We start from the raw sequence: 14,896 nt of genomic DNA, 5'->3' as shown, positions 1-14,896 counted from the left end.
AACTCAGAGCTTCAGTGAGTACCTTCTTCATCCTCTGCTGTGTGGATGCTATTATTCCTGAACCCATGGATTGTGTGGATTTCTTACCTTGTGACGGATGAGTGAAGACAGCAAATTCTGTGCCTGGGGCTTGTTCCCTGTGCATACAGGGCACAGTGAAGTTGTGAAAGAATGGGAAGGGGTGGGGGGGTGCTATTTGACTAGATCATCTCTGCCTAGAAAAATAGATTTTTAACTAAGTTGTAAGTAGATTCTGACACAAGTTTTGCCTAAAGGGTAAGTAGTTGAGAAATCAAGATAGTAAGAATTACCTTTAATGGCCTTAGTCAAGTTTAAAAATCTTTAGGATGCTTGTCATACTGCTTGAAGTCTTGCACAAGTCAACTGATTTGACAGCAATTTTCAGATGTGAAGGAAGTCCTTGAGAAATGTTAAATTTTGAAATAGATTTTAGAAGGCAACAATACGCTCTTTTGTGCATATTTTCTGTACAAGTGTTCTGGCTGGAGTAGAATGGATGACTACAGTCTGTGCAGACTAAACAGCGGTATAGAGGTACAAGCCATAATTCTTTCACTAATGCTGACACAGAGCAGGGAAACCTAATACCTATTGCCTACTAAAGGTAAAACCTGTTGGAAGCTACATCTCATCTTTTAAAAAAATTAGTGCTTATTATTGCTATTTCTAAGACAATGTAAAATAGATGCAAATAAATATTATTTATTAAGAATAACAAAACATGGACTAGTTAATAAAAAGATAGAAAGAAAGCCCCTGAATAACGTCATGGAAACGCGATTGTTTTCTGAGCCTTCAGCCGTTTTACAAACCAGTAGGTGCTGCCACCTCCTTGCTTGTCAGCCCTCCTGCCTTGCGTTTCCCTCTCCTGCTGTGCACTGCTTTGGTGTTCCTCCCTCCATCTACCTGCCCGTACTTGAGCACAGCTGCTCTCGAGATAACTCTCATCTCCTCTAACCGTGTGCTGACACAATGCCAGTAGGGATACAGTGCTCTTGTAGGTAGTATCTTGCACATTAAAAACCCACGGATTGGTATCTGTTTCATCTTTTTCATGTGCTGGATCTTCTTTCCTTCTTCCTAGATCTTGATTTTTATCCTCAACAAATGTGAAAACATTTTTGTTGAACCTTTTGTGTAGCTTCTGCTCCATTATTGTCTTTTTGGTTGGTTTGAGATCCTTGAGGGATCTCGTGCACATGCTGCGTACGCTTGTTTTCTTTCCCTCGTGCTGCCGTAGGCTCCTTCTTTTCCTTCTCCATACTTAGCCTTTTTTTCCTTGACTGAAAGCTAGACTTGATTGCCTTCACTGTCACTCTTGACTATGGAGGACTAACCTGCCAGGATGGCTGAAAAATCATCCTTTCTTTGACTGTGCTGTAGTTGTTCATGTTTTCAGTGTCCTGTGTTCATTTGTTTGAAGGGTTTTGGAGCAAAATGCTCGCTTGTTCTTCTCATGTAGGACACATATAAACCAGTGCTTTCATTTTAGTATGTTCCTAGAGGTTGGGATTTAGGAGAGAGAGTTGATTTGGGGGGAAAGGAAGGAGAAATGAGTAAGTAAGCAGAAGTTAGGAACAGCCTTGTGAGAGGGTGGCCATAAGTAAGGGTGCAGGTGAATCTCTGGTGGGGAGGTGTGCAGTGCCTTTGCCTCAACATTTTCAGCACCTTAAGGGCATGTTGGGTACCTCTGAGCTGAATGTTAAAGAAAGGCTTTTTTGTTCCTGGGTTAGAAAGGAAAATGCTTAGAGGATTATCAACAGGCGCTGCTTCAGCCCAGCAAGGAGCTGACTTGGTTCCTCTGCTGTCCTGTAAGCCTGAATTCAAGCAGACATCTGCTATCTTACCCTTAGCCTACGAGCTGCATGTCCTTCCCACCTGCACGCTTTGAGACGAGACTTTCCAGTGCGGTATGGGTGTGGGTATGGGCGTTTCCTAAACTCAGAAAAGAAGGATAGAAGTTTTTATTGAGCTGTTTGGAGGCTGGTGATCCTCCCCTAGCCACTCTGTACAGCACCAGCGGGATCCAGGTGAGACATGACTAAGACTAAAGCCAAATATTAGAGGGAAAAACATTAAGATGGTATGTTTGCACAACAGCTGGCATATCCTCTGTGGACCGGGGAACAAAGGCCAGTCCCCCAAAGTCTGGGACTGGAGCATTTATCGTGGCACTTCAGGGCTCTTCTTACAAAGGGCACCTTGAGCTGCCTACTTCCTTGCAGTGTGGAGGAGGAAAGGGGCAGGCTTGGAAGTGAGCTGAATTTTGGGTAGAGATCAGAGGAAGGACTTTTATCAGGAATTGATTTACCAACGGGAAATCATGCTTGACTAACCTGATAGCATTCTATGATGTCGTGACTGAATGGGTAGATGTAGGGAGACCAGTGGAGGTAGTCTACCTTGACCTTAGCAAGGCGTTTGACACAGTTTCCCATGACATCCTTGTAAAGCAAACTCAGGAAGTGTGAGGTAGAAGAACAGACAGTGAGATGGATTAAGAACTGGCTACACAATAGAGCCCAAAGAGTGGTAATCAATGGTGCCAAGTCCAGCCGGAGACCTCTAACTAGTGGAGTCCCCCAAGGATCAGTGCTGGGTCCAGTCCTTCATGAAGGGACAGAGTGTCTTCTCAGCAAGTTTGCTGATGATACGAAGCTGGGAGGTTTGGCTGATACACCTGAAGGCTGTGCGGCCATTCAGCATAATTTGGACAGACTGGAGAGTTGGGCAAAGAGGAACCTAATGAGGTTCAACAAGAATAAGTGCAGAGTCCTGCACCTGGGAAGGAGTAATAAAATGCACCAGTACAGGTTAGGAGGCGATCTGCTAGAGAGCAGCTCCGTGGAGAAGGACCATGGAGTCCTCGTGGACAACAAGTTATCCATGGGACAACAATGTGCCCTTGTGGCCAAGAAGGCCAATAGTATCCTGGGTTGCATTAAGAAGAGTGTGTCCAGCAGATCGAGGGAGGTCCTCCTCCCCCTCTACTCTACCCTGCTGAGACCTCACCTGGAGTATTGCATTCAGTTCTGGGCTCCCCAGTTCAAGAGGGACAGAGATCTACTGGAGAGAGTCCAACAGAGGGCTACGAGGATGATTAAGGGACTGGGACATCTGCCTTATGAGGAAAGGTTGGGAGACCTGGGGCTTTTTAGTCTGGAGAAGAGAAGAATGAGAGGGGATCTGATTAATGTGTATAAATATATGAGGGCTGGGTGTCAAGAGGAAAGGGGCAACCTCTTTTCACTTGTGCCCTGTGATAGGACAAGGGGCAATGGATGCAAGCTAGAGCACAGGAAGTTCAACCTCAACATGAGGAAGAACTTCTTTACTGTAAGGTTTACAGAGCACTGGAACAAGTTCCCCAGAGAGATTGTTGGGTTCTCCTTCTCTGGAAACTTTCAAGACCCGTCTGGATGCGTTCCTGTGTAACCTGCCCTAGATTGGTCCTGCTCTGACAGGGGGGTTGGACTCAATGATCTCCAGAGGCCCCTTCCAACCCCTAACATTCTATGATTCTATGAATGGGATGGGAACTCTGTCACCTCTCACTGAACACAGTTAAATGCCTTGTGAGAGCTGAGCGTACAGAAAGATTTTTAAGGGCAGGAAGCAACTTTGACGTTATTCTGGTGTTAGCACCTTATGTCTTCAACAGCACATTTAAAACCACCGCTGCTAAATGGAGCATGCCTAAACCAGGGTTTGACATGAGTTCAGCCTATTGAAATTTTAAACATTAATTGTAGGTTTGTGCTGCTTTGTTGCCTGCTTGCTGCAACAGAAACCCGTGTAGTCAGAGCTGAATGTCTCTCCTAGAACTGAAGATCACTTTTTCCTCCAAATTATGCTCCATTTCACCACCACTCAAAGTGAAGATCACTTAAACTACAGTAGGTGTAAAAGAGAAATCCAAAATTGTAATAAAGTGCATAACATGGGGTATAAAATATTGCTCTCTTGGCCTTGAACACACATCCTTCGAAGCAGGAATACGGCATTTTCTGTAATGTGTTCCAGTCCTAAGAGGAGATATCAAGCAATGATGAAATTCCATAGTTGTGTAAAATTTACATTAATACCCTCCCAAACTATTAATTTTGGCCCTTGTGTCCATGTAATTAAAAGAAAAAGCTTTTGAAAGTGACCTTTGGGCAATACGTATTGCAGTAGTGTCATAAGGCAAGCCAGCTGGCCTGCAGGAACCCGAGGCAGCAGGAGAGCATGGAAGAGGAGGTTACCGGCAGAGAAACAAGGTGCTCTCGTGGCCACCTTTGTGAACTCTTGGGGACTCTGTTACGTCAAATTGTCTGTCAGGTTTCTCTTCCTTAATATAATGCTCAATGAACCTTCCTGAATCTTTGTTGCAAACACAAGTAATTTGGAAGCCAGGCACTGGCACCAGAAAGACACCAGCACAGGGGAGGGACACAGTGCCTGGGAGCAGGAGGACTATCTCTGCAGGCAGCAGTACTGTTAAAAACACCAGTTAAAAAACATCTTGTGGAACTACAGGGTTCAGCTTTTTTATTTGAAACAAGGAACATGTTTTCGAACCAATTTATAGTGCAAATCACGTAGTCAAAAGCAAAATGATGGACTCTGACAGAATATACAATAACTTTTTATTATATTTTTGTCTATCTCATCCCTCTTTCTCTCTGCCTCAGCCAGCAGAGAGAGCCCAGGGACAGAGTGGACTTTAGGTTTTGATATTGAAGGTTGTACGGCGTAAGGAGTGCAGGGCCACCAGACAGCAACCACGAAGCAACGCTCCGATATTGTAGATGGGATCTGTTCCTCCTCTCTGGGCACTGAAAGCCCACATGATAGTTGGCACAACAGGGGCTGCTACAGCCAGAACATCTGTGAGGAGACTGCTGCTCCAGAATCTCCTCTTTAGTCCTGTCTGAGAGAAAGTATTGACATGCCGAAAGGTGTCGTCATCATCATGAGATTCTATAAAATCAAGTTCTTCCATGAAACGGTTTTCATTAACCCTGTGCTCCACCTTCCTGCATGGAGACTCCATAGGAGACAAAAGGATGGCAGAGTTTGGATCACTTGGAGTTAAATCCACCATGATGTCAGAATCACTGAAGCTCCCAACAGAAAATTCACTCATTTCCTTCAGTGAAGAAGGTGGGCTTAGAGGAGAGGCATCTTGAGCTCTGAAGATGTTTTGCATGAGCTGTTCCACATCTAGGCTAGATGGCACCACGTCAGTCTGGACGGCCTGTTCCATCATCATGTTGCTGCTTTCCTCCTCCTTCTGGGAAGAAGTTAGTTCTTCATCCAGAACATTTTCAAGCATCTCTCTATTCACAGTCGAGCTGGAGGGAGCTGGATCACCCAGCTCAGAGGTTGTGGTGGTCAAACTCTCTTCATCTGAATCAGTCCTGTTATCTGTGCCCTCATTAAGAAGCAGCCCACTGCCTGCCATCTCCTCCAGAGCTTGGTCTTCTGTGATAAGGCTGTCTGGCATCGGGGCATGCACCGCCAGTGGCTTCCCCCCTGAGCCATACGTGCACTCCAGGCACTGCTCACCCCTCACCGAGCTGTTCTGAGCCATCTCCATGCTCTGCAGCAAAGATTCCAGTTTCTTGTTTTGAATGTGTATGTCTACGAAGTATTTCTGCGTTTTTTTGTCTTTCTGAGCCAAGCTGTTTTTCATGGTTTCAATAACCTGCTTGAGTTGTTTAATTTCGCTTCTTGCTTCCTTTAAGGCCAGCTCTGCCTCCACACGATTACATTCTTCTTCAATCCAGTCTTCCTTCATCCGTCTCAGCTGAGCTTTGAGCTCTTCTATTTCTGTTTCCCTGTAGCAAAATAAAGAAGTTGTAACACTTCTGCTAACTGGTCAGTTAAAGAATAAATGTGAGACTCCACCGCATTGGGATGGCCGTGCTGCAGAGATGCTCCGAGAAGGAAGCAATTTCCTCCAGGCACCGTTTGCTGCCGCCTCAGAGAGAGCTGGCAGAGATGTAAGCTGGCTGCCCAGACACGCCAGCTGATTGCTAACTGGAGTCACCGACCTCGCCACACAGCCAGCAGCCTCGTGGGCTACGCCACGATCCCAGACATTTTGAGGCGCAAGTGCTGACCTCTAGGTTAGGTCCAACCAGCACAGCGCTTAACATCTCATCTGCTGCCTCGCCCTGGAGGAAATGAGAAACAGCTGCCTGGGTGCATCCCCCATGCTGCCAGCAGCTCGTCACCTACAGCCAGAGCCAACACTGGCCTCACACAGCAGGATGGCTTGGGGCTGCAGGCACCTGGCTCACTTTGCCCAGCGTGGAGCCAGAGGCTGCCGCCTTGACTTGCAAACAAGTGGGGAGAGGGGGCCCCTGCGTGCGGCCCAGCCCTCGCTGGTGCAGAGGTCGGGCTATCCCAGCTGCTTTAGTAAAAGAGACGACATCTGTTGCTGTGTAATACACATGGTCACTTCTTTGCTCAGCACCCATACAAAGGGCTATTGTGAAAAATTCAATATCTTAGTGACAAAAGCACAAGCTGGCACACTGGTTTGTGTAAGAGCTTTTCTTTCATTAGGGGAGACGGGACATTTGGAGTCATGTTTCACTGAGTGAGGTAGAACAGGAGACTGAGGTAATACATGCTGGCAAGGTCTCAATGCTAAATGAGACTGGTAAAAAATTATCCTTTAAAAATATTCTACTGGGAAAGTTCAAAAAAGGGAAAAAAGACAGCCATACTCATACCTAACCTGCATGGTAGGTATTCACTGAGCGTGCTGTGAAAGCTGAAATACCTGAAAACAACCTAATCAGACTGATCATATTTCAAATTTCTTAATGAACGATTTATGTGGTCAAGAAATGGTAAAAATGTTCAGGACTCTGTAGGGATCGGCTCCATGTTGCGCCTCCCCCCCCACCCCCTCTTCCTTTCTTAGGTACTGTCTCAGAAATGGTCTTGTCCCACGTCCTCAGACACCATCTCCTGGGGGGCAAGGACGACGTTATCTCCGACTAAGCGTGAGTGACGTTCCCGCCGTGCAGCCCTCCACCCCCTCCTGAAGGAGCTGTCTGAGTCCCGGCGACAGCACGGTACTAGGACCCCAGGGACCTGCTCAGGGCACCAGCAGCAGCCAGGTGACAGGTCAGCGCCACAGTGTGGGAACCGGACCTGTCCTGTGAGCGGTGTAAACTGTGGGGGGTCCAACTGCCGACCACCAACAGAGGACCCAGGGGACGCTGCGGGATCCAGGGGCATGACGATCCTTTCTCTCTCAACTGATCTCCTTTTCCTCTCTTCCTTTTTACTTCTCTCTTTCTCTCTCCTCCTCGTTACCGCACTTGTTGGAGTTAATAAAACACAGGTTAACTTTGTCGATACCGTGCCTCGGTTGTGCTTTATCCATACTCAAGGATCACGAATCTATGTATTGATCAGGTTTTTCGGGCATTATTTACAGGTGGGTCCCTCTCGGGACCGACTGCATTGAAGTTATTTACAGGTGGGTCCTGGCAGGGACCAACTGCATTGAAGTTCTAAATTTGATAATAAGGCGGGTCCTTCTCTGGACCGACTGCATTTAAGTTTCAGATTTACTAATAAGGCGGGTCCCACGTGGGGCCGACTGCATTGATCAGGTGGGTCCCACGTGGGGCCGACTGCATTTGATTTAGTTCGGGGTTGCTGTTAATGGCCATGGGCCGGGCAGTTGCCGACAGACTTAAATCCGGAACCTGACAGACTCCCACCCCTAAATGCTCCTGAAAAAATCTTTCTAACTGTGATTGCTGAAGTGAAATATACCTTTCTTTAAGTTTGCTCTCAGATTCGTTCTGCTTTGTTTCCAAATGCCGTACTGTAACTATTTCCCGCCGCAGAGGAGTCGAATACTGCTCCGGATTTTGTGGCTTAACGCTGTGATTGTCACTACAGGAATTGTATCTCCCTGACCGCCTGAGAAGAAAAAAAACAAACCATCACATGACATCACTCCAACAGTTCTTCAGTCCTGGCAAAAACATCCTATTGACTGGTACAAAGCTGAGTCTACACTTGACTCATTTGGGGCTCCTCAGCGTCCGCACAAGTGACTCCCTCTGGCAAATCAAAGTACTTGAGGAAAAGGACGATTTGTGGCTATAGTACTTGGTTTCAGTGCCATTACATCAAAAGAGACATTTAACTTTATAATGCCTAGCCACCCCCTCACCCAAAATGGGTGGTGTGCCCAAGAGCAGGCAGCCGGGCCACCGTCGAGGGCACCCAGCTGCAGACACGGCCAGGTGAGGTAGCGTACGGACTGAGTTCAGCTCCACACATGAGTTACGACGCTGAGCACCTGAAACCTCAATTCAGCCTATCTAGCTTTAGGTGTGCGTCTGACACGCTTGGCTGCTGAGTTGCCTGATACACAGAGAGAGAGGGAAAGAGCAGCAGCGTGGCGGCAATTTCTTCTCTGCAATATGTGTCACATGCTCTGGCAGATCTCTTCTTTTCTGTACAGGAAACTGCACAGGGAGGTGCCTCAGGCTGGGCAGGGTGAATTTTCACCTGAGTGTATAAGAATGTTCTCTATACTACCCCACCCAACCCTCTCCAAAGCTAAACGACCCTTATACAAAAGAAGCAGTAAATCCAGATGAGAACTGATGGCATGAAACCACATGAAGGAGCCTGCCTTGGAGTGAAAACCAACTACAAAGGCCTTTGACTAAATGTAACCTTGACTTTTACAGTGCTGAAACAATAAAGCTTTTACATGGCATGGAGCACCCTGTTGACAGGCAAGCCACCAACATGAGGAGTCACACCTGTGCTGAGGAGCAAGGTGACCTGCTCGGCAGCCCGGGCAGCTGATCCCACGTTATAGCGCAGAGAAGGTAACTCCATGTGATGAACACCAGGATGCCGAAAAAAAACTTGCCTCATCACCGGGCTGCTGTCGCTTCCCTTGTATGAGTCTGAGCTGCTGCTGCTGGCTGAAGAAGCCCTGTAACTCTGACAGACGTTAGCAGGACTCAGCTGGGTTTTGCTCAGTGTTGAGAAAGGGTCCTTTTCACGGGCAGCAGGTGGGCTGGCTCCGGACTTGTAGGATACGCATCCATTATTCTGACCGTAAGGGCCACGACTGGAGGGGAAGCAACATGGTTAAAGCATATTGGATTATCCTCTCATGCAACCCACTTTGTGTCTTGTTTCACACACAAAGTTGTCTAAACACTAAATCAGATGATAGATAACTGTGAGTGTCAGGGAAGAAAGAAGGTCCTGAAGTCATCAGGCACCGCGTGTTCTTTCACTGACTGCGGGGCTCTCAGTCCGAACTATGTGATCTAGGGAAACCTCAGCCATTTTCACGTTTCTCTGTGGGTAGCACAGTTCCCAGTGACTCCATCAGATCATCCACGTTCCCTGAACCTCTGATTCCATCAGCTCATCCACGTTCCCTGGACCTCTGCCTCCATTGAGTAATGAGAGGACCGCAATCTGGACTAGTGCCAGAAGAACCACACTACAGCTTTTCCTGGCCAGGCCTGCAGAGAGATGCCCAACCCTGGAGGTTAGCTGTAAGACTGATTTCATGCACCTCAGCAAGCAGCCCGAGGGATCACGGCGTGCAGTGAAAACAGATTTTGTCTGAGCCACTGTTCTTTTCTGCCTTTGGCATACTGGGTGCTTCAGCTGTCACTGCCAGCTATTCATTTGCTTAGATACAGTCTGAACCCCACCGCGGGCAGGCTGAAACGGTATTAAAACAGACAAAGGGAAGCACAGCCTTTTCCTTCTTCCTTACAGTTTCCCTCATACATATCTACCTTTCTTTTCCCACTCTTTAGTCAATAATCTGACTGTCAACTGTGTGTGCTTGAAAGCAATTCGTATCTGCACTGCCCAACAGCTGCCAAAGGGCTGGGGCGCTCTGAGGACAGCTTCTCGAGGGGCGTTACTCGCTCGCTCACTTGGTTTGCCTTCCTGCACTACTACGCTGCTACCTTCATCCTCCCATGGAAGTTGTTCTTTTGAAGTGTAATGAAAGGGCAGGTTTCAAAAAATATGGAAAAAGGCAAATCCAGGCAGCAAAAGAGAAGGCTTGAACACAAAAGTTTAAATACCACAGAATTATGAAGCAAAATCTCTTCTTGAAATTGTCCGACTTGGGAGATTTTATAATTATTTTACAATGAAGTGCAGGACTGTGGTCTGTGTCAACACTGAAATGTTTCATAGCGAGTTAAGTCAAACAGTTAAAAAAGAACATATCGCAAAGGAGACACCTCTTTGCACTAGCAACACTCGCACTGCTCAGGAAATGTTGCTTTGCTTACTTGCAAGAAAAAGAAGGTATTTTGCTGCTTCCAGCAGCAGACATACGGACTGCAGGCGCTGAAATACCGCCCATGCTGCTTGAAGGGCTAAAATCGGCTTCACTCCCTGGAAAGGAAAAGGGAAGAGTGAAAACATGGTGGAAATGATAACTCAAAGAGTGTTTTCAAAATCACAATGAAGCACAAGCATCCTTCCTTGGTCTGTCCTGTGTGATTTTTAGAAGTTGCATGAATTTTCAAACATCCCTGAGGACAAGCGCTGGATTTGTTCCAGATTTTCAACATTTCTTCAGAACTGGCACTTCAACAAGAGTTGAAGCCACCTACTTGGGAAATGCCTCCCGTCGGTCTCAGTAAGAAAAGCTTCTCAGCTGTGTGAAACTCTTGTTTCTGGGCAGGCTAGAAGCAGGTTGGTGTTAAAAGCACTGAACGGCTCAGTGCTCGGCTCCTGTCTAAAGACTGGGGTGGGTGGTTCACGCTACATCAAATACATCAGGGTCCACAGAAAAGTGGCCCATGGAAAGCCCTCTTCTGCTGTCTGCTTCACTGGGGATTCGCAGGGCCAGATTTAGTTTTGCACTGGGCAGAGGCTGCACAGCATCTGCCCGTCACACCACCTGGGATACACATCGCATCTGGCAGTAAGAACCGGATTAGGAGACAGGGTTGCTGTCCTCTCAGCTTATCATGCTTCTCTCCACCTCCTCCGTAAATCCACCCCATTTGGGATGCCTGTCAGTACCCCGTGCTACACGGGTGAGATCCAAACAGGTCTGAATTTCCCACAGCTCCCGCCTCCCTGGGGAGACTCTACCCAACCCCTTGCACCCAACAGACCTGAGAAAACAAAGCTCTGCAATCTAAAGTGTTGGTCAAAGTTGGGCAACCTCCATCTAGTTGCTCTTCTGGCTGCTGGGTTTTATTTTATGAGTTTGCTTGTGGTTTCTTTATTGGAACAGGGACTCCACAACCTCCCTGGGCAGCCTGTTCCAGTGCTCTGTCACCCTCAAGTAAAGATGTTTTTCCTCATATTTAGATGGAACTTCCCACGGTTCAGTTTGTGCCCATTGCCCCTTTTCCCGTCGCTGGGCACCACTGAGAAGAGACTGGCTCCATCCTCTCGACACCCGCCCCTAAGGTATCTGCAAGCTTTGATAAGATCCCCTCCCAGTCTTCTCTTCTCCAGGCTAAATTATTAGCAAAAATCTGTTGGAACCCACAAACTAATTGTTATGAAATTCTACACAGAATCCACACACACTATCCTTCTGGTGAGAATACTAGACTTGTTTTCACTTTTCCTGAATGCCAACCGCATAGAACACATCAGGAAAAGAAACTTTAAACTACACACTTACTTATGTTAAGGAAGAAGTAGAAATAAAGGAAAGTATATATGTGTCTCAAAATAGTCTGACACAATAAATTATGAACCATGGTATGTCCCTCTCATCTAGCTTGTTAGTTCATCATTTGATTATTACACCTGTAAGCATACGCAAGGAATATACTCAGAAATATCCATTTCAAGAAAATAAGAGGTGTTGACTCCTATAACAGGACCCTTATATGCATTTTTTGGTTGATTGGTTTGTTCATTTTTATTTGTTTGTTTTTAAGATCTACCTGGAAAACAGCTGCTCGTAAACTATCTGCTTTGTCAAATTCTGTACTGTTCTTCTGCACGCGTTTATCCTGCAACACCTTTCATGTTCCCAGATATTGAGATGAAACAGGTGTAGCTGATGGAACAGCTTTTGCGTTTTTCTTTAAGTGCACAGAAGACAGAGACCTGTCAGATAAAGAAGCTTTCCGGTTTTGTAAAACTCTCTCCTTTGTTTCACGTAGTTTCTTGAAAGAGTCTTTTGTGCAGGCAGAGACTATTACAACTACATTACAGATACAGAACTGAGGCCAGATAAATTACAGGCCGCCTCTGCTCTATCCAGCTTGGCTCAAGACCGTGAATTCACAGCTCCCTCACCTCCCAAACAGCTCCTGTAACCCCCAGAAGAAGGGAAATGGCAGATTCACGGTTAAAGCTGTTCCACCTCCTGTGAGCAATGGGACCAGTCACCGTACCAGAAAAGGACAGCCAGTCCCCATCCACAGCCCACAGCTCCTGAAGGCCATCTAAGGTGACGCGTAGATTCAAATCTCACCTCTTCCGGGTCTCAAATGCCAAGGGATTTATGCAGACAGAGGAGCTCCAACAGGTCCTACTGGCTGTGCTAGGTCCGTTGACCCAACTGAGAGGGACCGTTCCAAAACTGCCATTGTGACCCAAACAATCCGGAGAGGGGCGGGGCTGGGCTCTGCAAATGAGGGACCCCCTGTCCTGGTCTGGACTAGGACAGAACCAGTTTTTCCTTTCAGTTACGTTTCTTCTAAGTAAGTAACTGCACTTTCTGAAGTTGACTACATGTTTTTCAGACAGTGTCCACTTCTAGAATTGATAACGCTTGATGTGTACAGCTGTTACTATGGTAACGGCAGGACTGGTATGCAGAAAGGCTCTTGCTTATACCTATTCCTAGAGAAACCAAGGTCACTGCTAAATCTCTCACGTTGAACAAGTGAAAGGGTGTAAAGATATCGCACCTGCGGGGAGGAGCGGACAGGACAGGTGACCCAAAATTGACCAGTGAAGCATTCCCTCCCATGCACGTCATTCTCAGATTAAAGCTGAGGGATCACGAGGGTCAGGTTGCAACGCAGAGGCCGCATTGCACTTTCCCTAACCCTTACCGCATTCGCTTACAGGTGTTTTTAGTACAATGAAAAGAAGTACTCAAAGTTTCTGAAGCAGCGACTTGTCTTACACAAATTAGCTACTTCTACTAATCTGGTGTGCGCATATGCCAGCTTATTTCTCGAGTGTAAAATTCGTGTCGTGGGTATTACCACGATGGTTAACGGTATATTGTCTGCCAATTGTGAGGCAGTTCACATTCTGGAATACTTAGTAAGAGAGATTTCTTAACGTGGAGATAGCAGTGGGGTTTTCCCACAAACTCTGTTGTTCAAAGTGTCATCTTATTTGGTTGAAGCTCTTCTAAGTATTTCAGCCGGGCATCTTTACTATTGAAAGGCTTTAGCTCAAGTGGTTAATTTTCATAGAACTCCTCCCTGCCCCCCCTAAAGAGTGTCAAACTTTACTTGTTTTGGAAGGGTTGTGTATGTGTCCAAATATTTCATGTAAATAGAAGGAACATGATCAGAACTGTAACTGTCTGTATTACATACTGCTTGGCCAGCTGTGAATGGCCACCTCAGTACAACTGATCATTGTGTAAGCTGTATCCCAGCTGTGTGATCTGGAGTCTCTTCTTAATGCTAGAAGACTGCACCTTGGTCTACAACATGATCTGAAGGTTTCAGACTGCTAAATGGGGAGCAAAGTCCACCGAACCCTCCAGAGGGTTCACGCTGGCTTTACTCCAGCAGTGCTTATTAGAATGAAATGAGTGTTCAGAAAAAGTAAGGATGTCCCTTAGTCCCTTAGCTAGCTGTGTCTGGCTATGTGTTGGTGCTCAGTCAGTATTCAGAAGTGTCTTAGACTGGAATCATTTTTGTATAGTAATAGAGTGCTGATCAATCATGCAAAACTGGGCTGTGGCCTGCTGAATAGCAAGGAAGACTCTATCCTGTGGCCTCCTCTCTGGTGACTTAATGCATATGTGTAACAGTTGAAACAAGCATTTATAGGAAGCCAGATGCTTCCTGGAATCAAAGCATGCTGAAAGACAGTGCTCAGGAGTAGACTTCTAGTGCCTGAGAAGTTCCTCTAGTCTGTTTTTTCCCCACTCCCCAGCGGGTTCTGGACTGGGATGCACTGAAATTTTGCAGTCAGTGATGAATCAGTGTAGTGGATGATAAACTGGATTTTCAGTTAATTGAAGTTAGTTGGACCTTGGTTTCTTCTGTGAATTGTAGATACTGATCTGCACCTTTAGACTTTCTAATACCAATGAAGTCTTTTTCCCAGTGGGAACAGCTAAGCTAAACGCTGGTGCATTTTTGATTGTGTTGAAGTAAAAGACCAATGGTATGAGATCATTCTTACTACAGTTATTCAGTATGTATACAGTAAATAAAAACATGCTGGAATAAGAATGCCTGCAAACAGTGTTCTGCTTATAATTAGTGTTCTGCTGACCAATGAGAGAGGTTTAGGGCTTTTCTGGACATAATTTGTGTTAGGAATGCCAAGCAAGGTTGAGTTGAGGAATGGATACTTTCCTGGCTTAAGCATCTTACATCATTCCATCCAAACTCTGCTGAACTCCTTGCTTTGGAACCCAGAAAAAGTAAGTCAGATATGGCTGCAGTTTGTCATAGGCTCTTCCTTTATTGACAAATGAAACCCTCCTGGGACTGAAAGGTAGTTACTTTATGTTGAAGACATGCAGGAAGTTTGGAAGCAATGTTTTGAATAATGACCAAGTAAAAGAGCAGTGGAAGGGTAATCGCTTTGTGGAAAGCTACTTGTTTATATTTTTTGGTGACTTCAGTTCCTCTCTCTGAGGTGACGTTGTCATGGTTTAAAGCTGGGCCGGTTATTAAAC

General features: G+C 46.2%; 1 protein-coding gene across 1 annotated transcript; it reads right to left on the bottom strand.

The window, feature by feature from the left end:
- Positions 1–4,726: 4,726 nt before the first annotated feature.
- On the bottom strand, positions 4,727–13,081 carry LOC137661604 (syntabulin-like). Its single transcript, XM_068397210.1, has 6 exons — positions 13,077–13,081; positions 12,856–12,929; positions 10,329–10,434; positions 8,927–9,130; positions 7,807–7,956; positions 4,727–5,843 (listed from the first exon to the last, which is right to left on the bottom strand). The coding sequence occupies exons 1-6, from the start codon at positions 13,079–13,081 to the stop codon at positions 4,727–4,729; spliced, it is 1,656 nt and encodes a 551-aa protein (XP_068253311.1).
- Positions 13,082–14,896: the final 1,815 nt, after the last annotated feature.

This window comes from Nyctibius grandis, chromosome 3, assembly GCF_013368605.1.
Source record: "Nyctibius grandis isolate bNycGra1 chromosome 3, bNycGra1.pri, whole genome shotgun sequence".
Taxonomy (NCBI): domain Eukaryota; kingdom Metazoa; phylum Chordata; class Aves; order Nyctibiiformes; family Nyctibiidae; genus Nyctibius; species Nyctibius grandis.
Note: the sequence above shows the minus strand (reverse complement) of the source record. Positions and strands in the feature narration are given on the sequence as shown.

Excerpts from the sequence above, each read along its gene's own strand:
- LOC137661604 (XM_068397210.1), bottom strand. Across the intron at positions 9,131-10,328 it reads ATACCTTCTTTTTCTTGCAA|TCGTGGCCCTTACGGTCAGA; the intron begins GTAAGCAAAGCA and ends CTTCCCCTCCAG. Across the intron at positions 5,844-7,806 it reads GAGAGCAAACTTAAAGAAAG|GGAAACAGAAATAGAAGAGC; the intron begins GTATATTTCACT and ends ATTTTGCTACAG.